Source organism: Emys orbicularis, chromosome 8, assembly GCF_028017835.1.
Source record: "Emys orbicularis isolate rEmyOrb1 chromosome 8, rEmyOrb1.hap1, whole genome shotgun sequence".
NCBI classification, from domain to species: domain Eukaryota; kingdom Metazoa; phylum Chordata; order Testudines; family Emydidae; genus Emys; species Emys orbicularis.
Window position 1 is genome coordinate 10,805,847 of NC_088690.1, and position 27,915 is coordinate 10,833,761.

At 42.2% G+C, this 27,915-nt stretch overlaps 2 protein-coding genes across 2 annotated transcripts; both read right to left on the reverse strand.

The window, feature by feature from the left end:
• Window positions 1-7,580: 7,580 nt before the first annotated feature.
• On the reverse strand, window positions 7,581-26,900 carry TXNDC12 (thioredoxin domain containing 12). Its single transcript, XM_065409501.1, has 7 exons — window positions 26,737-26,900; window positions 23,596-23,656; window positions 12,095-12,147; window positions 11,306-11,379; window positions 10,641-10,710; window positions 10,466-10,549; window positions 7,581-8,477 (listed from the first exon to the last, which is right to left on the reverse strand). The coding sequence occupies exons 1-7, from the start codon at window positions 26,831-26,833 to the stop codon at window positions 8,398-8,400; spliced, it is 519 nt and encodes a 172-aa protein (XP_065265573.1). The 5' UTR covers window positions 26,834-26,900; the 3' UTR covers window positions 7,581-8,397.
• Window positions 19,173-20,854, reverse strand: KTI12 (KTI12 chromatin associated homolog). Its single transcript, XM_065409861.1, has one exon. It carries the CDS (start codon window positions 20,852-20,854, stop codon window positions 19,946-19,948), a length of 909 nt encoding a protein of 302 aa, XP_065265933.1. The 3' UTR covers window positions 19,173-19,945.
• Window positions 26,901-27,915: the final 1,015 nt, after the last annotated feature.

Below are 27,915 nucleotides of genomic sequence, written 5' to 3' on the forward strand. Positions count from 1 at the left end.
GTAGTCATAAAACAACAGTGACTAAGTAGATAGAAAAAAGCAGAGGGCCAAGAATTGATCTTTGTGGCACTGAAGGAGATGGTTCTTGGTACACCACCAGAGTGAATGAGTAGAGGGACACATAGGGACAGAAGCCTGTCCAGAAAGGAAGCAAAAATACCTAAATAGCCATTGGAAGCAGAGGGACAGCAGAGTCCACAGTGTCAGAGGATGCACTGAAGTCAAAGAAAATGAACAATAAGAAAGAAGGTAGTAATTAACTTTATGGCAGAAAAAAGATCCCATACTATGGCCAGAGTACTAGGCAGAAAGTGGATGAGAGCCCTGTTGTATGAGAGGTGATTAGAGAGAAAGTTCCCCACCCAGAAAGGGATGAGGCAAGAAGAGGGAGAAGGTCAAAAGGTTTTTTTATTAAGAGGAGGTGGATGGGGCAGATTTGAGAGAAGTTAAGTAGGTACCAAAGAAAAGGGAGTTGTTGACAATTAATGTAAAGAGAGACAGGGACGGCTCCAGGCACTAGCGCAGGAAGCAAGTGCTTGGGGAGGCCAATGGAAAGGGGCAGCACGTCCGGGTCTTCGGTGGCAATTCGGCAGCTGGTCCCTCCGTCCCTCTCGGAGGGAAGGACCAGCTGCCGAAGAAGGAAGCAGCACGGTAGAGCTGCCGCCGAAGTGCCGCTGATCGCGGCTTTATCTTTTTTTTTTTTTTTTTTCTTCGCCGCTTGGGGCGGCAAAAAAGCTGGAGCCGGCCCTGAAGAGAGAAAGCAACAAATAGTAGGAGGGAAAGCGGGTCAAAGAAAATGTGGGTTTTTTTAAGTAACTGGATTATGGCTGGAAGGCCCAGGGTGACGAAGGAGAATATATCAGAAGAGAGATGGAGGAGACCACCTTGAATCACAACTATCTTAGACTGAAGCAAGTTCCTCACACCTGCCAGGGAAAGGAAAACTTAGTGGATGGAGAAGTCAGTTAGAATGACTTTGTGGCCACATTACTTCTGACCTCAGTGCATCCTGAAAAGCCAGGTCTTTGGGAACATTTGTCTCACATCATATAGGTTGTGGCTTCATGGTCAAAATAAGAGAGGCTAGGGTTGCTGTGGGTTCCACTACAACATCTGCGGGACAAACCATAAGGAACCATTGTTTGAGGCATTACTAGGATCCTACAATGTATGATTGATGTTTGTGATTATGAAAAAAAGCAGAGCATTAAAGTGCACAATAGCAGAGGTGCAAAAGATTGTGCAATCTTTTTAAAAACTTGCATTTTAACTTGTTGAAGTCTATCTCACTGAAGCTACACATTGCAGCTAGAATGAACAGGCAGATTGCTCCCCCTGGTGGCAGTTGGGAAAGCTGCATGCCACCCTTTTATTATTTTTTTAAAGAACAGATTTTAAAAAAATTATTAAAACTAATGTTAAAATTATATAATACATAAGTTAAGGAAAGAGTGTCTGTACATCTGGGTATAGTGCTTAAATTATCCAAAAGTACAAAGGGTGGTTTAAAATACAATACATATAGTACATAATCAGCAATAACCCAAATAAGATTAATAAATTTAACGATACAATTTAGATATTAGTAACTAAGTATTTGGGTACATCACTCATGAAAAGTTATGCAGAGAGCTGGTTGTAGAAAGAAAATATATTAATGAGTGTAGATTGTCCCTCAGTAATTGAGCATTTCGGCTAGGTTGTCCCTTAATAGATATAGTTGTTCAGAGAAGTATTTCAGTTACTTTCTGATTTCGCTTCTCTTAGGCTCTCCTGGTATTGCCGATGCCCAGTGATGTGTTCTAGGTAGATGTCCCTCGACCATCTGATGGTGTCCAACACCATGAGTTGCCACATCAGCCGAGCGTAGCGTTGACTGATTCTGCATTCTCGCAACACTCGCTCGTTACCGGGGTCCCATGCGCCCAGGGCTCCGACGATCAACAGGTAAGTTTGAACCTTGTAGCCCCTAGCTCTCAAGGTGTCTGCCAGAGGGGAGTATTTCTCCAACTTTTGAGATTGGGTGCCGAGGTCCTGTTTTCAACGGGAACTGTGAGGTCTACTATGATGATCTTCTTCTGTTCCTCATTGGTAATGACAATGGCCGATCGCAGTTGGCTGTCCGTTCCAGGGATGGCTGAGTTCATAGCAACCTTCCCCATGAGTGGCAGGATGGCTCTGACCAGGCGATCTTGGATGGCGCTGTTTGAGCACAGCTGCCAGGCTGTGGAATGGGGCTTTCAGCTACATGAGACATGGGTTAGCGTCTCATTGGCATAGCCGCACTTCCTGTGCTATATGCAATGTTATTATAGCCCTGTTGGACCCAAGATACTGGAGAGACAAGGTGGGGTGAGGTAATATCTTTGATTGGACCAACTTCTGTTGTTGAGAGAAAAAAGTTTTGGGGCTTACACAGAGCTCTTCTTCAGGTCTTTTTTATACTGTTAGTTCTATTTATGTACTTATTTGCAGGGGTCCCAAGTTTTGCTGTTTATTTGTAGGTAAACTGACACATTCTAAGGAGTAAACACTTTTTTATAAAATCAGTCCTTAAAAATAATTTGCATTACCTAAAAAAAAATGGCCCCTCCAAGCCCCTTCACTCTTTGTGATTAAGTCCCAGCAAGTGTGAGACTTCTAAGGCCTGCTGGGCAACTCGATAGCCCTGCACTCCTAGAGTTGAATTCCTAGTGCACACGGGGTGAGGGGAAATTTTAGGGTCCACCACAGCTCTCCAAAAATAATTTTTAGCACATTACAGGAATTTTCAATACATATTTTATTTTTGCTTCAGCTGGGTTTTGTTGCATTAATACTCAAAGAACCCCCTCGACTTAAAACATTTGACATAAATCCATAGACATAAATCAGATGGTACATTTTAGAAAAGAGCACTGACTGTGGAATACATAACATAGAGGCAACTGCAATATGAAATACGAAATGCAAGAGGGGTTGCTCAGCTCTGCACATGAAATCCAATCAGCTCTGTGTATGCAAGAGAAACTAAGCCCAGGCACTTAGACACTGTAGTGACAAGTGCAGTTATAAATACCAAGACAGATTAGATGGGAGTGTGTAGAGCTGACAGACTCCACAGACAACAGTGCAAAGGGCCCTGCGGAAATTGTGGGAAGGCACTGGAGGACTAGTGGCCCTCAATTGTGTCAGCTCCAGCCTACATTCACACTACAGTGACAGCTGACAAGGGCAGCTCACTCAAGAACTGTCATATGCCTGGTCGTGCCTGCCAACTGGTGTTACTAGCACCACCACACATGAGAGAGAGGTTTGGGTGTGGGCAGTGGTCGAGTTAATGGGAATACTCAAGCTGTTACACATGGTAACTCTGTAGTAGAGACACATTCCACGTGGGTATAAGAGCGGTTTCCCTTCCACACCTGGTAAGCAGCACGCAGGGGATAGCACCATCTGGAACATATGCAGGCTACACAGATGGGACTTGCTGCTGATAGGTATATGGCTCAACAGGACAATCCTGCTCAGAGTTCTTTCACTAACAGGGTTAAAAATCCCATATACTGTTACGTGGACCGTGACAAGCCAGGCCTTAGCTTAGTTCTACAACACATTACATAGTTACACATTACATAGTTCTACAACACATTTCTCTTGCATTCTTTCCTTCTGCCTTTTAAAAGAGACAGACCTGGCCATTGATTCACTAGATAATTCCCCAGTCAGTAAACACACAGTGTTTAGGTCAAGAACAATGGTGACTCATTCTAAAAATGTTTCTATGTAAAATGGGTAAGTATTCTCCTCAGATCTCTTCTCTATTTTCCACGTACACACACACACACCCCTCAGATGTCTGCTTACCTTCACACGTTATGAATCTGTTTTTAAATAACCCCACACAAAATAAGACTAACTATATCACAGATACAATGGAAATATAAGCTCTGTCAAATCCTCCCCCATCTCTAATAAAGTAGGTTCAAAATGTTTAATTTTTGTGTTTAAGAATTTTAAATGCCCATCATACTACTTCATGTTTGCTGTTAAGTGTCGCTATACCTGACTTTATTTTGTATGGATTAAATCTGTTTCTATTTTTCATTTAAATTGAATTCCTACTGAAAAAATGAATAAAAGATGCTTGTGTGTTTTTTCTTCCTACCCTCAGTTTTCTTCCATGAAAGGTTAAATGTAGCAGTTCCAGCTGGCTTATTCGCCGTTGCCCATCTAACTTGTGTGTGTAACTTTTCCTCACAATTCCAGTACATCCTATTCAGATTTCTGCGGTGTTTCCAATTGAACTGTTTGGTCAGAGAGAATGGATATAGAAATAGGGTGTCTAGTGTAAAAATTTATCGAAAGTTTTAGAAGAACTTTATTTTTCTTATAAATGACTACTGTATTCGGTAAATAAATGTTTAACTTTTGCCTTGTGTACCTTTATCAAACTTTAAATATGCTGTAAACAGTATAACAGATTTATCAGTGCAGAATAATATACCATTTATTTTCATTCTTCCCACTTTTATATAAGACTTTTGATTAACTCGGCCTTACTTAACAAAAGTGTGTTGTGTTTGTTTGTTTTTAAATTTTATTTTATAATCTGTTCAAGGAAGCATCTCTTCACAGCGGTTCTCAAACTTTTGTATTGGTGACCCCTTTCACATAGCAAGCCCCCCTTATAAATTAAAAACACCTTTTTATATATTTAACACTATTATAAATGTTGGAGGCAAAGTGGGGTTTGGGATGGAGGCTGACAGCTCACAACCCCCCATGTAATAACCTTGTGACCCCCTTAGGGGTCCCGACCCCCAGTTTGAGAACCCCTGATTTATATCTTATTATCCTAATCTAAATTACCTTGTATTTTAAATTGCTCAGCCCTAGGAAGCAGTATCTGCTAACAATGTAATCCACTCTTTCATTGCTGGCTTATCTTTATAGCTATAAATTATTCTTTTTGCTACTACTAGAACTATCACGTAGTATTTGTTTTGCAACGTTTTTAATGTCGAAGTCTCATTTTAACAGAATGGAATAAATTGTAAATTTAGTCCTGGTGAATGCTAATGGATTGACAGGCATTGACAGTATTTATTCATTAAAATAGTCATAGCATGAATATCAGCAGTGTAAACTTCCTGTGCACCTCTCCTTTAAAGTGCCTCTACACCCTGTTATGAAGGGACTTCTAGGAGGAAGGTCAAGTTCTTGGTGTCTGCTAAGACAGCCATCAAAAGTGACACTTGCCTGAGGATCTATTCTGGTTTTATTATTTGATATTAAACACTTTCTTTGTCTCTACACTGACAATAAAAGCTAACCTCTCCAGTATTTACTTAGAACAGGTGTAGGTAAAGCAAGTGGTACTTATAATTTCAAAGTAGTATGTCCCACTCTGGATCCGTTTTTGAGACTGGGGCAAAAGAGCGCTTAAAATGAGTCCATTAAATAAAGCAGGCATGCAATCCAAAGGATCCCTTTGGTAATCTAATTGTGAGAATCTGGAAATATTCAGATACTGTGGGGATGAGTGTGGTATAAGAATGTATATAAAATAGAAACTCCTTTAAAAAGTGGAAGTTAAATCCTAGTGAGGAAAATAGAAAGGAGCATAAACTCTGTCAAATGAAGTGTACAAATATAATTAGGAAGGCCAAAAAAGAATTTGAAATATCTAGCCAAAGACTCAAAAAGTAATTGCAAGGATGATAAGGCCATTGCAGAGAAACTAAATGAATTCTTTTCATCGGTCTTAATGGCTGAGGATGTGAGGGAGATTCTCAAACCTGAGCCATTCTTTTTAGGTGACAAATCTGAGGAAATGTCTCAGATTGAGGTGTCATTAGAGGACGTTTTGGAACAACTTGATAAACTAAACAGTAATAAGTCACCAGGACCAGATGGTATTCACCCAAGAGTTCTGAAGGAACTCAAATGTGAAATTGCAGAACTACTCACTGTAGTCTGTAACCTATCATTTAAATCAGCTTCCGTACAAAATGACTGGAGGATAGCTAATGTGATGCCAATTTTTAAAAAGGGCTCCAGCGGTGATCCCGGCAATTACAGGCCTGACTTTAGTACCGGGCAAACTGGTTGAAACTATAGTAAAGAACAGAATTTGTTGGGGAAGAGTCCACATGGTTTTTATAAGGGAAATCATGCCTCTTTGAGGGGGTCAACAAGCATGTGGACAAAGGGGATCCAGTGGATATAGTGTACTTAGATTTTCAGAAAGCCTTTGACAAGGTCCCTCACCAAAGGCTCTGAAGCAAAGTAAGCTGTCATGGGATAAAAAGGAAGGTCCTCTCATGGATTGGTAACTAGTTAAAAGATAGGGTGACTGGGCAACAAAATGGCAGATGAAATTCAGTGTTGATAAATGTAAAGTAATGCACATTGGAAAACATAATCCCAACTATACATATAAAATGATGGGGTCTAAATTAGCTGTTACCACTCAAGAAAGAGATCTTGGAGTCATTGTGGATAGTTCTCTGAAAACATCCACTCAATGTGCAGCAGCAGTCAAAAAAAGTGAACAGAATGTTGGGAATCATTAAGAAAGGGATAGATAATAAGAGAGAAAATATCATCTGGCCTCTATATAAATTCATGGTATGCCCACATCTTGAATGTTGTGTGCAGATGTGGTCGCCCCATCTCAAAAAAGATATATTGGAATTGGAAAAGGTTCGGAAAAGGGCAGCAAAAATGATTAGGGGTATGGAACAACTTCCGTATGAGGAGAGATTAGTAAGACTGGGACTTTTCAGCTTGGGAAAAAGAAAAAGACGACTAAGGTGGGATATGATAGAGGTCTATAAAATCATGACTGCTGTGGAGAAAGTAAATAAGGAAGTGTTATTTACTCCTTATATCACAAGAACTAGGGTAATTAATAGGCAGCAGGTTTAAAACAAACAAAAGGAAGTCTTTCTTCACACGACGCAGTGTCAACCTGTGGAACTCTTTGCCAGAGGATGTTGTGAAGGCCAAGATTATAACAGGGTTCAAAAAGGAACTAGATAAATTCATGGAGGATAGGTCCATCAATGGTTATTAGCTAGGATAGGCAGGGATGGTGTTCCCTAGCTTCTGTTTGCCAGAAGCTGGGTATGAGCGACAGGGGATGGATCACTTGATGATTACCTATTCTGTTCATTTCCTTCGGGGCACCTGGCAATTGGCCATTGTCGGAAGACAGGATACTGGGCTAGATGGACCTTTGGTCTGACCCAGTATGGCCGTTCTTATGGGTAAGTGATATATTTTTAGGATATATTAAAAATCATTTTCTTTTCAGTTCCTATAGGTAATTGCTTGGTACTTTTCTGTTCCTGACTTATTTTAAACAGCATAAGAGTGGCTGGATGATAATGTTGAGAAAATAGGCCTGTTTCAACCACTGAAAAGCAGCAGCGATTGTCATTTTTCATAAGAAAGTGAGTGTCTTTTTAATCTGTGACATTCAACATCAGCACTACTACAGTTTAAACATATTTAAGTCCCCCAATTCCTAAAAAGAATGGAAAATTACTCCATTCCCCCAAAAAACCTCACCACGCATGTTATTCTTAAAAAGTTTTCATTTTTATTTTTCACCATAGTACAAAAATACAGTACAATGTGATGGCAAGACATTCTCCAAAAACATTCCACAAAAAAGGGGGAGAACCCCATAATGCTTCAATATAATCTATCTTCTCTTAATAAAACAATTGAAAGATGAACATACAATAGATAGGTGGAGTTTCAACCTGAATGCAAATAAAGTCAAGTCACAAAGAGTTCCTACAAGAAAAAGAATGTTCAGAGTGACTAATCCACATGCTACTCTTAGATATTAATGAAAATAACTCTATTTATGTTAGTGTTCATGGCAGAATTATTGATTTGATTTTTTTTTGGCTTTTCAGAATACAGCAGGCTTGACTCACATCTCCTACTCATGAGTATTCCCCACTGAAATCAAAGAGATGACTTAATGTCAGTCAAATGTGGGGGAGCAAGCACTGATTGAAGACCAAGTGTTGGCTATTTGAAAATGTAAAAATCATTCCTCTTAAGAAGAGGGTAAGATCTAGGCCTCTGGATACTAGTGGTCATTGTTTACATGGACAGATCTGATGTATCCATTCAAGATGAGGTTGTGTATGCATGTACATCAGCTGTCAATAAGCACTGAAATGTAAACTAGACGGGGAGGAGAAGATAACACTGTATTTGATGGAGGTGTGTGAAAAATCAGATAGTGTTTAACCTTCCAAGTTACTGAGAGAAGAATTACGTCCTTCCAGTACAGCTACATTTCTTGGTATGTTTAATGGTTTAAAAGAAAAAAAGAATCATTTATCCTTTCAGAGCTTCAGGGTGATGGAAAAGGAATGTTCAATATATATATTATAATTCATCTCCAAGATGTTTTTGTTTGAAAGCATCCCCTGTCAGCTTCTCTTGGGCTTCCTTCATTCCTTGGACAACTGTCAAATTAAATACATAGAATATCAGCTGGATCATTACTACACATGATATGGATCAAGTAAGGAAGTGTATAATGAAAAGTATTTTTATCAACCAATGGTGCAATTTTAAAGAATAAACCCTTTGGAAGTAGCCTGCAAAAGAAAAAAGTAAGGGTTATGCTCTTTTTGGCCTCTATATGATGTATAAAGAAGCGTTAAATATCTCCCACCCTCCCCTTTCCCATACCATTTGTAAGTTCATGCCTCATCTACCCTATTTTTGTTGGCTGACTCTATGGACAAAGGAAAAACTAGCAGGATTATGACATCAGATAATAGGCACATGAAACCTGATAATTTGAGAGGGGAGTGATTTTTAACCACTTTTTTGCTCACAACTTAAATGGCTGAGATACACTTGGGTATCTGTATTTAAAGTTCAACACTCCCCTAACAATCCGCATCTCTAAAACCCTCTCCAGTATTACCAAGGAAGACAAGTTTTGACATTCCTGATATGTCTAAGGTAAAAGATAAATTAAAAAAAATAATCTTGTATGAAGGCTGAGAGTGTTTTTTTTGTTTTGTTCTTTTAAAATGTCACAGCTGCAAAATTCAACAGAAACCTATTTTTCTCTTTTATGGGTCACCTTTAATATAACAGAGCAAAGCTTTTCCTGCATCTATCCCCATCAGCATTCCTAAGTGATTCTGCTGTGGTTTGTTACTTCAATGGCAGTTTCGTGCCTGCTTCTCTCAGGCGCCACTGAAAAATCTCTACCAGAACAATTAAGAGGAATTGAGGTTTTTTAATTCAGAGTATCATTAGAAAGATTCCCTCTGCTTTACCATGCACAAAACACACGGTCACAGCTCTCGGCCTTGTTGGCGCTCTCAACAGCAAGGTTGAGCAGTGAACCTGAACTATTCTCTCATAGGCAGGTGGCCTCTCCAGGGTTGAGGTAAACAAGTGGGCCGGCATGGGGAAGCCTGCACTGCTCTACATGCTGCTGTGATTCAGTCTCCAAGACAACCAACACACCACTGTTTGCAATGTACCAGTAAATTGCATGATGAGCTAAGTGCATTCTATGAGTGGGGCTTAGTTTTCCTCAAGATCAGGTATGATGTTAATGTAATGGACTATAGGTCTGGCAAACCCTTAGAGAGGTCTTTTTTTTTTTTTTTCCTTGTTATTCCTCTTCATCACCCTCCAAAGAACAGAATGGCTACTCTTCCCAACTGATTATTTTAGGGCCGTGTCTACAATCTCCCACCAGATCATCTCCGCTGGTGTTAGCAGTCTTGGGAGTCATAATGTAGACTGGCACAGCTGTAATCAATCAGACCCGCTCTTAACATGGTTGGATGACATGGTTCTTAAAATACTAGCAGCAACTGGTCTATACTAGGGCTCTGAAGGCTGCTGATACTGATAGAGTTGGGCTGGCAAGATATTTTTGAAAAAAGTTTCCATAGCATAGACAGGGCCCAAGAGATTCACAATTAGACATTTCTTGATTTGAGAACAGAGCGTTGTTAATTAACCAGCTTATATCACACATAACAGGGCCACATTGCTCACAGCTAGCACCTGGTCCTAATGGCTATTTAGATACTTTAATGAAGAGATAGAAAACATAAGGTCAATTAATTCTTCTTAAATGAGGTTGTCCTCTTGCAGTTGTGTGAAAAGGGAAAGTACACAAACGGAGAAGTGTCCACATTTACATCAGAAGTCACAGACGGATATGTAACATCAAAGGCTGAATTTTAAATAACGAGAAATGCTTTTATTTCACGTCATGATTCTGTAATAGAGATCTATGCATCACCCATGAGGTGCAAAAAAGCCATTCATTCGCCTTATTTGTAACAGCTCCCAGCTGTGCTGTGAACTATAGGTTACCGCCACTCAAAAACCAAGCTTGCATTAGCTGCCATTCCTATGACATACCTGCAATGCACTCCCACTCAATTCAAATTTAGAGCTCATTCTCACATACCTTGATCAGCATTGATGTAGAAATATTTGTAGCTTGGGTTTCCTTTCTCATTTATAATCTCTGGATGGACCTTCCCACTGGGATCTGTGAAATGAGAAAGTGATTAAAATGTGTAAGTGGTGAGGATGACAAAGTAGTCCTATAAGAGGCTGTAACAACAGTAAGCATGCCTTACCCATGAAAAGGATTCTGGGAATATAACCACCATCAGGGCTAAAAGCTTCATCCTTTGGCTCTTCTTCATCCTAGGGGTGCAAGACAGACGTAAGACAACATTCTGCTTTCTAAGCAAGGGATCTAACAAAATGTAACATTTACTTTAAAGCTATTTTCTTCCAATGGCTGTTATAAAATGGTAGTTTTAATGAACATGAACAGCTTGAAAAGAAGATAAATGACTGCAAAAGCCTCTACTTTTGCCAACAAAGGAAAAAGGTCACCCAACAAGTAACAGTTGTAAAGATAATTTGTAAAATTAAATCAAATATTTTCACCAATTTACATTAAATGGACTCACTATTTTGGTACTGGAATGTTTTATAGGTAATGTGTATAGAAAAGCAATTTCCTTTCTTATTATTGGGGAATAGTACAATGTACAGATTGTTAAAAATAAAATGGAAGAGAATCAGCTGCATGAATAAAACCACATAACAATACAGTAAAGGTTTTATTTTTTAAACAGTCAGTTGTATCAGTGAATACTTTGTATCTATTCAATAATGCTAAGAATTTAGTTAGGAAGGGATGAAGTCAGGAGAAATAAATAATTATAAGAAATAAGGGACAAATGCTCACTTACAAAACAGTAGCATGGACATAAACTGTAGGGAAGCCTACCTCAAGGTTTACCATAATAAAATTATGGGCAAGTTCGGAGATCTCCTTGGATTCAGCAAATTTTGGCTTTAAAGCTAAGAAGAAAAAGAAGGGAGGGGGGGAGAGAAGAGAAAACTGTAAGAAAAAACCCAACATCATTCAGACCTACAGCAAAATCACCACTCCATCCCTTCTTCTAGAGGTTAGGTGCTTGTCACTGAATAGTAAGTAACCAAATCTTTGTCTCAAATTACTGAACCCATAACCCAGAGTGAAAGCTAACCAGCCCAATCCTCAGTGATCGGTCAGATGATGAATACTGGCCAAAAATAGTCACATGGGTAATTTTTGAACCAATCATACAGAAGCAATGTCACCTAAACCACCCAATCCACCTCACCTAAATTTATAGACCTATGTCATTATGGTTAGCCAGTTCCATTATATCACTGAACAAGACGAAAATCTAACCATCCACTGAGAAAGACCAGTTTGGAATATGCAGGTTTACTGTTCTTTCAAACTTTTATAATTTTCCATACCAAGGATTAGGCCTTCAATAGAAATGAAAGGTACCTCCCATTTGGTGTGTGTCTTTTTAAAACAACAACAACAATAATAAAATTATAGCATGGATTTGGACAGCTATTAATTTATTGCATTGAAGATTTCTGTTTGTGCACTACTATACTGTTCTGAGCAAAAAGCAAATATAACACATGCTATGCTTCAAATGTAAATAATAATTGACTTGTATAAAGAAACCTTCCATTAAGGATTTTAAAGTGCTCTAGAATTAAATTCACATACCTTTGCAGGCTCCACACCAGGACTTGTGGATGATAATCATTAGAGGCAAACCACTTTAGAAAAAAACAAAGCACAACTGACATCAATTCTAAGGCACTTAACAAGACTGCATTCCTCAATGAAACTCTGAAAATGCACTTTCCAGTAATTAAAACTTTTAAAGAAGGCCCTAGCTACTGGAAAAAGTCATAGATGTAAACTGATTCTATTGTGCTTCCAAAGCTTTGTTTCCTTGCTAAAGTCTTCCCAAGTTATAAACATCAGCACCAAATAATTCAATAAAATGCCATTGTGACACGCTGTACGTCAAAATAGGAATCTGGAACCCCCATATTCACCACTGTGATATGATTATATTTTGTACAAAGTATGCCTTGTGAGGTATCATTTGAGAAGTTATGATTGGTTGAACATTACTATTCCATTGAATTATGTGTGTTACCATTGTATCTGAAGTTATGAAGTTTTGATGTGTGTGTGTGTTACTGAAATATGTTGAGTCTGGGAAACGCCCACAACTAGACGTTCATTGGCAACAGAGGAGCAACTAACACTGACAAGATAGGTTTCAGATTGGTAGCCTGTATCAGCAAAAACAACGATGAGTCCTTGTGGCACCTTTGAGACTAACAAATTTATTTGGGCACAAGCTTTCGTGGGCTAGAACCCACTTCATCAGATGCAAGACAAAACAGATTTACATCAGGATCAGTCACACGTGTTGATGGCCCATTAAGAAGAATCCATTTTCCCAGTGACTCCTCAGAGAGGGCATGTACACAATGGGGGCTAACCCCCACTTCCCTGCAAGGATCTTTCTAGCACCTGGACAGAAAGTATAAATGAGGGTCAATGACATCACCACTGGACTTTTCTCCTCCCCCTATTCAACATCTGGAAGATTGTTTGGAAGACAAAGGCTTTGAACTGGGGAGATTGGCAGGCTGAGAAGAGAATTCAGCCTGTGATTAAGAACTGTAAACTGCCTGGAACATCCAGTGGGGTCAGAAAAACTGCTTGATTCAAATCTTGTTTAGTCTGATAAAGTGTAGAATTTAGACTGTAGTTTTCTTTTAATTTCTTATGTAACCAACATTGACCTCTATGCCTAACACGTATAATCTATTTTTTGTAGTTAATAAACTTATTTTAATGTTTTATCCTTACCAGTAAATTTGTTTGAAGTACTTGGGGAATCTGCTCAGATTACAAAGGCTGGGGCACATCCACTATCCTTCGACGAAGTAGTGAACTAATTAATGAGTTTGCATTGTTCAAGAGAAGGTCTCGAGCAGTGTAAGGCGGTATATTTCTGGGGTGCAAGACTTGGGAGCTGAGGGATTTGCTGGTGTCTCCATTTCTGTATAATTCATGAGTAGCTTCGAGAGCATTCATGCAATTTAGTTGGGTATGTCTCTGCATGCTGTTGGCTGAGTGATCACAGCACCTGAAGGGGTTTGCTACTTGTCACTACAACGGCATTGTAAGAGTCAGCCGAGGGAGGAGAGTTAAGGGGGCATAGTGGTCCGCCAGTTCCAGGTTGTAGCCCCGGGGTATGTCACAGCCATCCAACAACTTTTCCAACGTTCAAATTCTCTAACCTCCTTTGCATTAAATTCAATCTGTGTTAGGCAATTAGACAGAAGGACCTTGAGTGCACTAGGAATTTTTCCTAACATTTCCCAGTTTCTGGGAGTCACCTGGTAGGGCCGGCAGGAGCACTACAGTAAACTGCCCTGAGCAAAACAGACATAACACATGCTATATTTTAAATGTAATGTTCACATTTATAGCTAGGTAATAATTGGCATGCATATAGCACATTTAACCATCATGTCTCATAGCTCTGCTCTGAGCAAGGCTAGCAGACACAGTGCTTACTATGCCAACAGCCACCTGGAGCCCGGTCTTCGCTAAGACTCTCACTGTTTCTGCTACCAGTGGTAGGAAATCCCGGAATTCAGTAAACACAGATGGCAAACTCTGTTTACTGCCAACAGTTACAAAAAAAAAACAAAAAAAGCTATGAAGCAGTTAAAAATTAATGAATAAGCTGATTGATGGCTGAAGACCAGAACAATCTCATTCTCTAAGTGGTAATGATGGCTATTGGTATAGTTACACGGCAGCTATTCACTCTGTCAGACACTAAAAATCTACGCTGTACTATAACAGGAATGAGGTCGTGGTAACAGAATGTTAAGAACATAAGAACGGCCATACTGGGTCAGACCAATGGTCCATCTAACCAAGTATCTTGTCTTCCAACAACAGCTGGTGCCAGATGCTTCAGAGGTAATGAACAGAACGGAGCAATTATCAAGTTGTCCAGTCTCAGCTTCTGGCAAAAGGTTATCAAAAGATAATTTCATGAGCCCACTCCCATTCCCTTTCTCTAGACCAGGGGTTGGCAACCTTTCAGAAGTGATGTGCCGAGTCTTCATTTATTCACTCTTATTTAAGGTTTCGCGTGCCAGTAATATATTTTAATGTTTTTAGAAGGTCTCTTTCTATAAGTCTATAATATAACTAAACTATTGTTGTATGTAAAGTAAATAAGGTTTTAAAAATCTTTAAGAAGCTTTATTTAAAATTAAATTAAAATGCAGAGCCCTCCAGACTGGTGGCCAGGACCCGGGCAGTTTGAGTGCCACTGAAAATCAGCTTGCATGCCGCCTTCGGCACACGTGCCATAGGTTGCCTACCCCTGCTCTAGACTTTCTGATGAAGCAGCAATCCTCCATCAGAAGCATTCCATAAACCACTGTGTTGATTTTCGTGTTCCTTTCTATGAAGCACATTGGGAATCACCAAAAGTATCTTGGGCCCCACTTGAGGAGGAAGTGTGGAGAGCTGCAGGATGTGGGCTCATATGAAGGACATTGAGGGAACCCCTATTTTAAACCATCAACTACTAGAACTTTTTGTTGAAACTTTCTGCAAAGGAAGAGTCCAAATACTGATTTGCCAGTTACTTCATGTATACTTATTACTAAACAAGACTCCCAAGAAAAAGTAGAAATGTTATCCTACTATATTTGTACATTTTAAAGCCAGAAGGGACCATTATGATCTAGTCTACTTCATCCTACATAACACAGGTCACAGAGCCACACCCACTAATTTCTGCATCAAGCCCATAACTTCAGTTTAAGCTACAGTATATCTTTTAGAAAGACATCTCAGTCATTTAAAGACTTCAAGCAATTGAGAACCCATTGTATCCCCATACAAGTTGTTCCAATACTTAATTATTTAACTGTTTAAAATTTGCACTTTATTTCTAGTCTGAATTTGCCTAGCTTCAGTTTCAAATCACTAGCTCTTTTTATACCTTTGTCTGCTAGATTAGTCATGTATTATCAGAAATCTCTTCCCCATCCAGGTACTTGTAGACAATGATCAAGTTACCTCTTAACCTTCTCTTGGATAAGTTAAATAGAGTTTCTTAAGTCTTTCACTGTCAGGCAGGTTTTCCAGACATCAAATCATTCTAGTAGGTCTTTTCTGAACCCTTTCCAAAGAGTGGACACAGGGTTTCAGTAAAGGTCCTACTAATTCTGTATACAGAGATAATACCTGTTCATATATTAACTCTAAGCAAACAAGTTCTTCTAAAATCTTGTCCTAGAAAGGACTCCTACTTCTTCACTAACATCTCACAGTTATATAGCACTTTCCACAAAGCAAGATTCATCCGCGCTAGAAAGCTGCCGTCTCTAGGGTAGACTTTTGGGGGTTTATGTCTTTATTTTCTCCAGTTTGGGAAGTATGAAATTGACCTGGTCTAACATACTGCTAATTCAGAAATACATTTTAACACATGATCAGAAAACGGCAGAATTACAGGTAGAATTGATAAACAACATGTGATTTGATTGGAATGGATTATTTCAATAAACTAGTTTTTTGGGTTTTTTTTTGGAAAATACACAGCCAAACAATATTTCCCCCAAGATTTGTACATCATCTAAGCCTTGACTTCCCTTTACCTTAAAATATTGCATTTTAAGTCACCAAGTTGTTTTTTTGAAGGTGTTTTGGATATTGGAATATGAAGCCATTCTAGACAGAATCTGAAAGTGTTAGCCTTAGGGAAGGAGCATGCCTGGTGTAGTAACTAGATTTCTAGTTATGTATATTTCATATCATGCTGTGCAGAACATAGGAAAGGGTCGCTACAAATGTCAATGTACACACAGATTGTGATGGGTAACAAGAGTAAGAAGTTACACTGAATGAAGTTTTTAATTAAATATGAATTATGGTAATCCAAAACAGCTTTAATGGAGGTAAGTTTACTGGCTAGTGAAAATAAAAGTAAATACCGCCTTTGTTTTCTTGAAAACAAAATTTTATGGAAAAATGTACGGGGGGGGTCACTATAAGGTGGAGTCAAATTTTTTAAACAAATTTTACATAGCATTTTTTGACATCTTACGTTAAAAGTAAGAATTTCAGAAGATGAATTTACTGCTCATTACTTCAGTCAGGGCCAAGATTTCACTCGTGTTGTTCATTTGCTGCAGGTATCTTGGTTTGGATGATATACTTTCATATCTATAGTGAGTTTCACTTTTATTTATAATCACTTTCAGGTTTTCATGCAAATAGCACAATCTATAACCTTTGACCTGTTAACACTGCAGGGGAATATTACAAAAACTGTTAAAAAAAAAAGTCATGCAAGTCAATCAGCTGTATAGGGTTAGCCAGATCTTGTTTGCATACAAGAAAAACTAAGCAAGTATGGGATTATAACTAGGAATAATCTGATGAAGAAAAGGAAAATTTATCTGAATATCGGGGGGGAAACTCCATCAGTTGGGGTACGTCTATACTTACCTCCGGGTCCGGCGGTAAGCAATTGATCTTCTGGGATCGATTTATCGCGTCTTGTCTAGACGCGATAAATCGATCCCGGAAGTGCTCGCCGTCGACGCCGGTACTCCTGCTCCGCGAGAGGAGTATGCGGAGTCGACGGGGGAGCCTGCCTGCCACGTGTGGACCCGCGGTAAGTTCGAACTAAGATAGTTCGACTTCAGCTATGTGAATAATGTAGCTGAAGTTGCGTATCTTAGTTCGAAGTGGGGGGTTAGTGTGGACCAGCCCTTAGATACATTAACCTGTGGAAATAATCTCTTAAAAGGAAGTAGTGCACACCATCAGTTGGGATACTTGAAGACAGGACAAAACACAAAATGTTCTGCAGAGAACAAGCTTGCATTAGCAGAGAGGTGATACATTAAGGTTTTTTTCCACCTCACACCTCTAAGATTTTTTTTTTGACTTGACAGTCTCTCTTTACAACTTATAGTCTTTTTCTAACAAGAGAGTGGCATGTAAAAGGAAAAATGTAACAGGAGGATTTTTAAAGCCACATCACAATGGCCACACACCTTTAGTAAGATAAGATCCTAAACCCCTTCACTGGGCCAGAGGCTGCTGCAGCCATAGGGATACGGGGCAAGAAATACCCCCATGTAAAAAGTAATAGTATCTTTGCAGGGACAGCTGATACATGGAGAACACAGAAGGGAATCTGGCACCAGAGAAAGCACACAATAGATGCAGGCAAGGAGCCAGGATGTTAGAAGAGTGTGGCATGGGATTTTTGCCAATTAAGCTTATTAAACTGTAAAAGTCTTCTGAAGGCAGTGGTGGTAGAGCTAATGCTTGATTCAGTTGAAACTAGATTGTTCCTTACATTATATTGTTCAACCTTGCAGTGGATGATGGCATTGAATTACCTAAATTTATAGAAAAGAATGAGAGGTATGAATGGAAGTGTCCTTCCAGTTATAACCAATTATAGTCCTGAGTACCAAGAAAGGGGGGAAATTGTGCTAAGAGAAGCATATATGGTCAATTCCAATTTTAACCACAGAAATATATTATCAGCATAGATGCTGCTTCTCTGTAGCATACACAGAACATGGGCACACATTTTCCTGCCCAAACTAATATTAGAACATCAAACAGACTAAGGGATGTTGAGAAAACAGAACGTTACACCTCCACTGATTTCTTTCATGTAGCCCAGCATGATTTTACCCTTTAATTTTCTTCAGCAGTAGGGTGATAGATTTATCCAAAAGATATACTGAAGTTATAACAGTATCAATGATTCCCATTTAATAAGGGAACACAGTCCAGCCAGCCAGCACCTGGTCTAGTACCACACTACTATCAAGGGCAAGATTTTCTACACAGATTTTAAATTGAAGGGTTTATAATGACTAAAATACAATTCTCAGCAAATCAGATCTCAGAAATGTTTTATCGCTTTTGACCACACATTTCCCAGCTTTTATTCTTTTCAATGTAACTTCCCAAAGGGGGCAAAGTGAGGTCTCTTTACATAGCAACTATAGTCATTTTTCAATCTCACAATATACAAATCCATGTACTGACTGGTAGATATTATTAAGCAGTCAGAGCATATGGACTTTTGTACTCACTCAAGTGACCCCTCCACTTTATCCCATCATTCCAGACAAAGAAATGAATGTTTAATAGGGAGGGAAGCCTTCCTCAAAAGGCAAAGAGAAGCAGGTATGCATATGCAGGGAGAGGGTTCATACTAAGATTAGGGTTAAATAGAAGGACAGGATCCAAAACTGAGGTAGGAAGCAGGGATGTCTATAAAGGGGAATTAGTGCATGGCAAGCTGGGGTATAAATCTACAGCGCTCTAGTATATCATGCACTACATGTGTGGCCCATGCTGGTGCTCACTAAAAATTACCTAGAGTCCTTTGACCTACTACTGTTCACAGAGCACTAGGGAAATTTTAGTGCACAGTAGGAGGTGCATGCAGTTACTGGGAAGTACGCTACAGAATGTAGATTTACACCCCACTTGCCATGCACTAACTCTCCATAGAATCTCTTAGATAAGGCATATAAAAAGAGTGCCAAGGGCTGTATGCAATCAGAGCAGATACTGTAATAACAAAGTACAATTCAGATCATCCTCATTGTGAAAACACCTACTGTTAACTGAACAATTAGTGTGTTTAGCCCAGGATCTACTAATGACTTTGGAAAGGAAGCTACAGAAAGTTGCTGAAATAATTGTTTTGAAAGTAAATTAAATATTTTTATTTCATTCCATCCCAGGCACAGGATTTCAAAAAAGAACCAGACATTTGAGTTCACTAAGTAAGCATGTTTCCACTGTCCAAACTTAGAAGACCAATTTCCTGGGTTCAGAAAAACTTTTGAAAACACCAGCAGTTTTTAAAAAGGCTGTAAGTCCCAATCCTGGAGCAGCAAGGCCTCCTTTGTACACTTTGATGTATCCATCTTATCCTTGCCTTATTTAGAAAAAACCCAGACGAAAGATTGTCCTTCCTTAAGATGCTGCAGCAGCATGAGAGCTCAGCTCTCCTGTAGTATTCCTCTTTGGACACTGCAGAGACCATATGGTTAGTGGGGTTTGGCTCTCCATAACCCCCATTAGTAGACTTTTTGGATGCTTGAGGATTTGATGGCTAGCTGCCTGTAGCTGCCCTTATTAGGCATTCCTACTCAGATGCTGAGGCTGCTACTGGGGGGGAGTGGTGTGTGTGAACACCCACAACTCCTGTTAGCAGATATCGTGGACCACCGCAGCTGGTTCCCCATACCCACTCTGGCTGGATACTCTTGCTCTGATGATGGCTAATGCAGGGCCCTCCTCCTGTCTATCAGCACAAATTCCTGGTCCAGGCACTGGAGAACAATGACTAGGGAGAGCCAAGTTCCCATTGGCATAGACTCTTATTTTGGGGTGTGTGGAGGCTCCCAGCGACTGGACCCCATTAGCCAGCCCTCCTGTTCAGACGCTGGACTGGGGAGACTACAGGGGTCACTGGATGCTGCGGCTCAGGTACTGCAGGAACATGTTGGCCAGCTGGGGCAGGTTCTCCTCACTGGGGTGCATTTTGGTGTAACTGATGAACTGTCTGCGGAGCCGACTCAGCTCAGCCATGCCCAGGGGTCGGTTCAGCACCAGCCCCTCGCTGGCCCCAGCCACCTGGATCAGCTCCCCAGGCTGGGCCCCGCTCCTCTGGGCAGCCAGCACGGCAGCCAGCACTTCCTGGGTGACCCGGTCCAGCTGGTGGAGGAAGCCGGCGGACTGCAGGGGCTGCGAGCGGGTGGACTGGTTGGGCGGGGGCGGCCTGCTCTCGAAGAGGGCGGCGCGGATCTCCGCCAGCGGCAGCGGCTCCTGCCCGTGCACGGTGAAGAGGGGCCGGTCCCAGCGGTTCCGCGAGTCCGGGGTCTCGAAGGGGCCCGCGGACGGGTGCGGGGCGCCCCCCGCGCAGTGCAGCAGGCAATGCGGCGTGCCCGCATGCTTGGTCACGCAGTAGAGCTCGTAGCGGAAGCTCTTCAGCTCGTTCCCCGCGTCGACGATCACCACGTCCCGCCGGCTCAGCCGCCGCTCCACCTCGGCCCGCAACGCCGCGCGGCCCCCCACCGCCTCCGCCACCACGTGCACCGGCCGCTCCTCCCCGCTCAGCGCCCCCCGCAGCTCCTCGGCCCGGCGGCTCTTCCCGCTGCCCGGCAGCCCGCACAGCACCACAAGCGGCATCTTCCGGCCACGGCCACGGCCGCCGCCATTATAACCCGGAAGTCCATCCCAAGCACATCCGCGGAGGTCAAACAACGTCACTCCTGGCCCCAGGGCAACAAGAGGGTTTGGCCCTAAGCACGAGACGATGTCAGGCTCTAACGCCCCTAGGCAGGGAGGGGAGGCCTGGGGGCGAGGGAAGCACATCACAGTGTGGCCCAGCCACGGCGCCCCATGCCATGGCAACCAGCCACCCCACTGCATTGCCACCCCACCGGGCATCTCCCCATACCATGGCAACCAGCCACCCCACCAGGCATCGCCCCATGCCATGGCAACCAGCCACCCCACAGCATTGCCACCCCACCGGGCATCGCCCCATGCCATGACAACCAGCCACCCCATGGCACTGCCACCCCACCGGGCATCGCCCCATGCCATGGCAACCAGCCACCCCATGGCACTGCCACCCCACCGGGCATCGCTCATACCATGGCAACCAGCCACCCCACTGCATTGCCACCCCACCGGGCATCACCCCACACCATTGCCCCCCACCGGGCATCGCCCCATGCCATGGCAACCAGCCACCCCACTGCATTGCCACCCCACCGCATTGCCACCCCACCAGGCATCGCCCCATGCCATGGCAACGAGCCACCCCACCAGGCATCGCCCCATGCCATGGCAACCAGCCACCCCACTGCATTGCCACCCCACCGGGCATTGCCCATGCCATGGCAACCAGCCACCCCACTGCATTGCCACCCCACCGGGCATCACCCCATGCCATGGCAACCAGCCACCCCACCAGGCATCGCCCCATGCCATGGCAACCAGCCACCCCATGGCACTGCCACCCCACTGGGCATCGCCCATGCCATGGCAACCAGCCACCCCACTGCATTGCCACCCCACTGGGCATCACCCCACACCATTGCCCCCCACCGGGCATCGCCCCACGCCATGGCAACCAGCCACCCCACCGGGCATCGCCCCATGCCATGGCAACCAGCCACCCCACGGCACTGCCACCCCACCGGGCATTGCCCCACGCCATGGCAACCAGCCACCCCCCCGGGCATCGCCCCATGCCATGGTAACCAGCCACCCCACGGCACTGCCACCCCACCGGGCATTGCCCAACGCCATGGTAACCAGTCACCCCACCAGGCATCGCCCCACGCCATGGCAACCAGCCACCCCACAGCACTGCCCCCCACCGGGCATCGCCCCTGCCATGGTAACCAGCCATCCCACGGCACTGCCACCCCACCGGGCATGCCCCCTGCCATGGCAATCAGCCACCCGACAGGGCATCATCCCATGCCATCGCAACCAGCTGCTCCACGGCATTGCCATGCCAGAGGACATTGCCCCAAGCCAAGGCAACCAGCCACCCCACGGCACTGCCACCCCACAGGGCATCACCCCAGGCCATGGCAACCAGCCACCCCACAGGGCACTGCCCCATGTCACACAGCCACCCTGCAGGGCACTACCACCCCACAGGGCATCACCCCAGACCATTGTACACCTTCTCCATAGCACACAGCCACCCCACAGTGCCACCGCAGGCCATGGCGCTCAGCCACCCCATAGCACGCACACACACAAAGGTTTTGTCTCACCTACACACAAAGTTTTGTCTCACCTATGCACTCCTTGGTCCTATACAAGCTTTGCCACTCACAGATACTCAGATACTACAGAATTTGGATAGAGATGTCACCTGGGTCTGCCCTTCCAGCAATGGAAGATGAGGCTATGAAATTCACTGACTGACCATTCACTGCACTAGCCAAGACTAAGGAAGAGACATCTCACTGCCAATGCTTGACACCCTCCCTCCCACTAGCTTGTCTCACTAAATGTAAGGCGGACTGCGTAAGGTCATATATTACTTTTCTATGGAAAAACAATAGTGCAGTAATGATCACAAATACTGCAGTAACATGGTTTTGGGGAAGGCATATCACATGGATGCCATTACGTACAGTTAAGTGCCACCTTAGATTTCTCTAACTCGGGGGTTCTCAAACTGGGGGTCGGGACCCCTCAGGGGGTCGTGAGGTTATTACGTGGGGGGTCGCGAGCTGTCATCCTCCACGCCAAACCCCGCTTTGCCTCCAGCATTAATAATGGTGTTAAATATATTTAAAAGTGTTTTTAATTTATAAGGGGGGGTCGCACTCAGAGGTTTGCTATGTGAAAGGGGTCACCAGTACAAAAGTTTGAGAATCACTGCTCTAACTGCACCTGCTGTGTTAATTTTATGTACTCACTACACATTCTCATATTGTGAGTGGGAGAAAACAGATGGATCAGTTTGAACTCAAAATTCAAATTCTAGCTATATCTTTCATAAAAATGTAGGCTGTAATTTTTATATTTTTAAAAATAAGAAAATATTTTACACTTCCAGATTGGTTTCCAGATAGTAGTAAAATAATCCTTTCAATTAACTCTATGGCCTCAGTCCTGCAAACATTTATGCATGCAACGGCAAGTAGTCCTGTTGAGCTCCAAAAAAACCATTCCTGTACGTAAAGTTAAGCACTTGTTTAAATATTTGCAGGACTGGGGCCCATGTCTCTTTCTATGTTGTAGTAGGTTGTCAAAAAGCGTGATAATTTTCTTTTCAGCTCAATGATGCAATAAAGCCACAATCCGGCAACTGGATCTGTGGGTAGACCTATGTAAATTTATGAAGATCTACACGGCCTCAAGGATCTATCTACCTGGAAGATCTGATTGCAGGATCAGAGTTTATCATTAACAAATGTTAAATGTTTTCTCTCTGATGTCTTATCTGGGTCTGTAGGTTCTCCTATACCACCTGGATATTTTTACACATAACTAGCTCTGATTAAATATAGGATCAATGCAGAATCTTTTTTCTCTTTTTAATGTAAAGCAACCCTGTGAGTTTAAATTGTATAACATACCTGGCTGCTGCCTCTTTCTTCCCATCTTCTAGTGTCCTCCAATGAATGTGATCTCCAAAACCTGGAAAAGGGAAAGGTTTATAAAAGTAGCATAATTTAAAATGTCAAATGACAGATAAATATATTTTCTGACACTTAAGGATACCATCAACTAGTTTTATTTCCCTTCTTTTAGCAAGCATTTTTTTATATGTAACCATTTGTTTTCAATATTCATACTCACTATCACTTGAATCTCTGTTCTTGGATAATAAACTTATTCTTGTTTTCAATATACATATATTGAAGTGCTGTGTGTTCAGCAGAGCTGTGTTCTAAGGTATAACTAATAACAGGGCCGGCTCTACTGTTTTTGCCACCCCAAGCAGCTCGCCGAATTGCCGCCGTGGACGGTGGGGGCAGTCTGTGTGCCTTTAGGGCAGCTCGCGCGTTTCCACGGCGGCGGCAATTCGGCAGCAGCTTCTGTCTTCATCTGGAAGACAGAAGCCGCCAAATTGCTGCCACGGGCAGCTGAACATAGAAGCTGCCACCGAATTGCCGCCGCCGCCGAAATGTGCGTACCGCCCTAACAGCACACAGACTGCCCCCGCCGTCCGCGGCGGCAATTCGGCGCGCTGCTTGGGGTGGCAAAAACACACGGACTGCCGCCCCTTGCAGATTGCCGCCCCAAGCACCTGCTTGAAATGCTGGTGCCTGGAGCCGGCCCTAACTAGTAAGCTGTGGGGTACGGTTCCTTTGGAAACAGCAGGCCTAGTAATTCTAAGTGTTCAGTGAATAAGCAGCTGGACCTTACAGAGAGCGTTCAGAGGACTTGGGAGATGAGTGTGCCTACTGCTAATCTGCAGAGAGAAAGCAAGGACTGCAGAGCCCTGGAGGGGAGCACTGCCAGAGGCTGGGGTAGTCAGGGAGCTGACACACAGCAGGCACAGGCAAGATTTCTTCATACTAAGGACGAGCGATAGCAAGGTGCCTCACACCCCTGGATATGCCCAGGAATCATCAAATTTCATCTGTGAATATTGGATTTTTGGGTAAAGTTAATTTTCATAATCCTCTTTCATAATACGCAATGTCTACGAAGATTGGGGAAAATTCCAATATTAATACCTTATAGTCAATTATTAAAGAACATGGGGGCTCAGTTCTGCATGCCCTAACTCATACAAGTAGTCCTACCAATTCTGTAATTAGCAGACATGCAATCCAAGCTGTGTATCCTGAACTGAAGACAAGGAGAGGATGCAGAATGGCACCAAGATCTGCTATCTGATGGTAGAGCTGGCAACTATCAGCATTATCCATCGAATAAGATAGCAGGATTGTCTCTGTGTCACTCTGAAGATTAGAATGTCTGTTGAGTCAGTGTGAAGTGATGGAAACAGCTACAAACAGAGCGGAAAGCTCTTTTTGTATAGAATATCACCAGGTTCAATCACCACTGGGATTCGCAGCCTGTTACTGTCCAATGTTTAAGTTCTCAGACATTTTTTTTGCTTTTTTCACACATTACGAATTACACCCATACAACAGCACAGCTTTCACCTATCACTATGCTATTTTTCTATTTAGAGTTAAACAATACATAAGTGTGCCTATCCAGGCCTACAGGCATCTTTGCCATATATTAAAAATATAACCATACTGGTACAATATATTTCTGTATGGGACCAAATTCTATTGTCTGTTAATGTCCCTTTTCTGCAAAAGTATTTGTGTGTGTTTTACTTTAAGTACATGCTTAAGTCTAGTTCAATGTGACTTAAGTATATGCTTTCTTAAGCATTTTGCTGAATAAGGCTGTAAATAGGCAGCAGAAGTCTCTGATGTCAATGGGGACAAGACTGGGGCTACGGTGTACATTTAGCTCAAGGGAACCTTACATAAAATATGCAGGGGGATGAGGAGGAGCATTATTTCTTGTAATCAAGGATATTTAAATACACATTAGATCACATTTCTTTATAGTAAGCAAGGATGACTACATTCATTAACAATAAAATCATCACAGTCTTCCCTCCCTCCCATGACCTGATTAATATTAATAGTTTTATTATAAAAAAAATTAAGAAGAACCTTTCCATGGTGAATGGAATTCTGTTACTAACAAAATGCAACACTCAACAGCTTATGAAATAACCTTATTTTTAAAAATAGAGACCCGTGGAGTTTAAACTATCAAAAAAGATAACTAGTAATACTAAAGACACTTCTTCCCTGTCACTGAAGAACATAGTCAAGAACATTGATGCACTGACTGAACCTGCTCCTCACATTCCAGACTTCAGAACAAAGATAGGGAAGTAAAATAAGGTGGACTGAACAGAGCTGGGGAAAGATAAATCCAAATCATGGTACAGTACAGGATGGTCTAACAACTACAGGTTTATTAAGAAAAGCTGAAATCAGTAAATAACGTAAAAAGTAAGATAATATGGCTAGAAGGGATTGAGTCAGAACAAGTGACAAGAGAAGGATTGTAGTGGAAGTACCGTTTACTGGAATTTCAACAGTAGTGAGAGATAAAAACTATAGGATAAAACATAAAATATCCACTTGATCACCTATTTACTAGCCATACCCCAATGTGCTTATGTTGCATAGTTGTGGGGATGTCAAAATGGGACAATCTGAAGGGGAAATAAAAAATTTAATTGAGATTTCATTGAAAGACCCTTTACAAAATCCTTCAACACCAAAGAAATTTTAAAAACTGCCTTAAAACTAACTCAGAATGAACAAATCTTCTAAATGAATGAGACTTGGCAGGTCTGCTACAACCAGCAATTGACAGTTTTGAAAAAAAATAAACCTGCCAAGCCCCCTCTTCTCCACTCCCACAACATTAACGCATTTCCTACTGTATCAGGGCTGCATTGCAATTGCTCATAATCAATTTATGGCCTGGCACCATAATATCTTGTATGTTTCAACCTCAGTTCTGCCACTAAAGCGATTACTCCTCCCCCCCCCCACCGATGAAACTTACCTAAATAATCAAAATTACTATTTGAATGCATTATTGCAAATATTAAATACAGTTCTGGGCTGCGGGGAAGGGACCCTCCTGATTAGGGATTTATTTACTTATTTATAGCAATCATAAAAGTTTAAATACAAACAAAAAGAAAAGAGATGCCTAACCCTTTCCAAGCCCTTCTCCAGCAGAGGATGTGATAAGCACCAGGAAAATCAGGCAAAAAAAGAGATTGGAGAGTGCTGCTGCTAATTGAATCTTCATGGTGTCTGCTTGGATCCTCGGCAGCACAATGAATACTTCTCGATGGCCACAGTCAGCAAGATCAGATCAGATCAGGGTTTGGGGGGTGTGTTTTTTTTTAACCCAGGAAGTGATGTTGGGCGGATGTGGGTGGCGCTTCAGAGTCCTGTATCAGGTTAAAAGGAACAGATCCCCCAAAATCTGAATGAGAGAATTGGCAAAATTATTTCTGATCTATAGTTACAGCTCTGCATATTTGTTTCCAAACTGGCCACTTTCCGACAAGAGATATTGCCGGGGGAGGGACATTTAAATAGTAAATTAATCTAGATTTGAAAGGGGGGGGGGGGCTCATCCAATTCACACATGCAAACTAGTTCTGCCGCCAGCCTCTCATGAGTAGTAATATTGCTCAAGTCCAGATTTTGGCTATAGCTGTAATTGTTACCAGAATGATTTAATGTTTAACTAACCCAGTCTACATATGTCTTGTAGGGTTGTCAGAGAGTTGGTCGAAATTGATTGGTTGCTCTTCAGCACCTGCCAGCGAGGGGTGGATTTCAGTGTTATTTTATTCTATACAAAAAAAAAAAAAAAAAAGTGGACTGTATATATCACTATGCTCAAAGTGGAACAATCTTCGGGGTTCGGTACATTAATGCGTAGCTGTCTGCAAGCTGAGAAAGTAAAAGCTGGATTATCGCAGATCTTGATTTATATGTTTTACAAATTGGAATCTGTGGGATTTTCCAAGAGCTATTGCATTTAAAAAACCTGCTTCTTAAAGTCTGCCTTACTGTACAAATCCTGACCAGCCAGCCTCTAAAACCTGGAATCCTGAGAACTACCCCAACTAGGGTGACCAGATGTCACGATTTTATAGGGACAGTCCCAATATTTGGCACTTTGTCTTATATAGACACCTATTACCCCCCACCCCCGTCCTGATTTTTCACACTTGCTATCCGGTCACCCTAACCCCAACATGCTGCTAACTCCGGTCAATTGGCGACTGGAATCTTCTTGGGACACACTACACCGGTTTGGGCAACCCTGATCTCACTGGTACTGTCCCATTTTGCAAACACCACGGCTTTTGTTTT

What these genes read in the sequence shown, in the direction of transcription:
- KTI12 (XM_065409861.1), bottom strand. Translation starts at nt 20,854, where the DNA reads ATGTGCTTCCCTCGCCCCCAGGCCTCCCCTCCCTGCCTAGGGGCGTTA.
- TXNDC12 (XM_065409501.1), bottom strand. Translation starts at nt 26,833, where the DNA reads ATGAAGATTCAATTAGCAGCAGCACTCTCCAATCTCTTTTTTTGCCTG. An exon ending in CTGGTGTGGAGCCTGCAAAG is followed by an intron (nt 11,380 to 12,094) that starts GTATGTGAATTT and finishes TTTTCTTCTTAG; the next exon opens with CTTTAAAGCCAAAATTTGCT. An exon ending in TTATTATGGTAAACCTTGAG is followed by an intron (nt 10,711 to 11,305) that starts GTAGGCTTCCCT and finishes TTGCACCCCTAG; the next exon opens with GATGAAGAAGAGCCAAAGGA.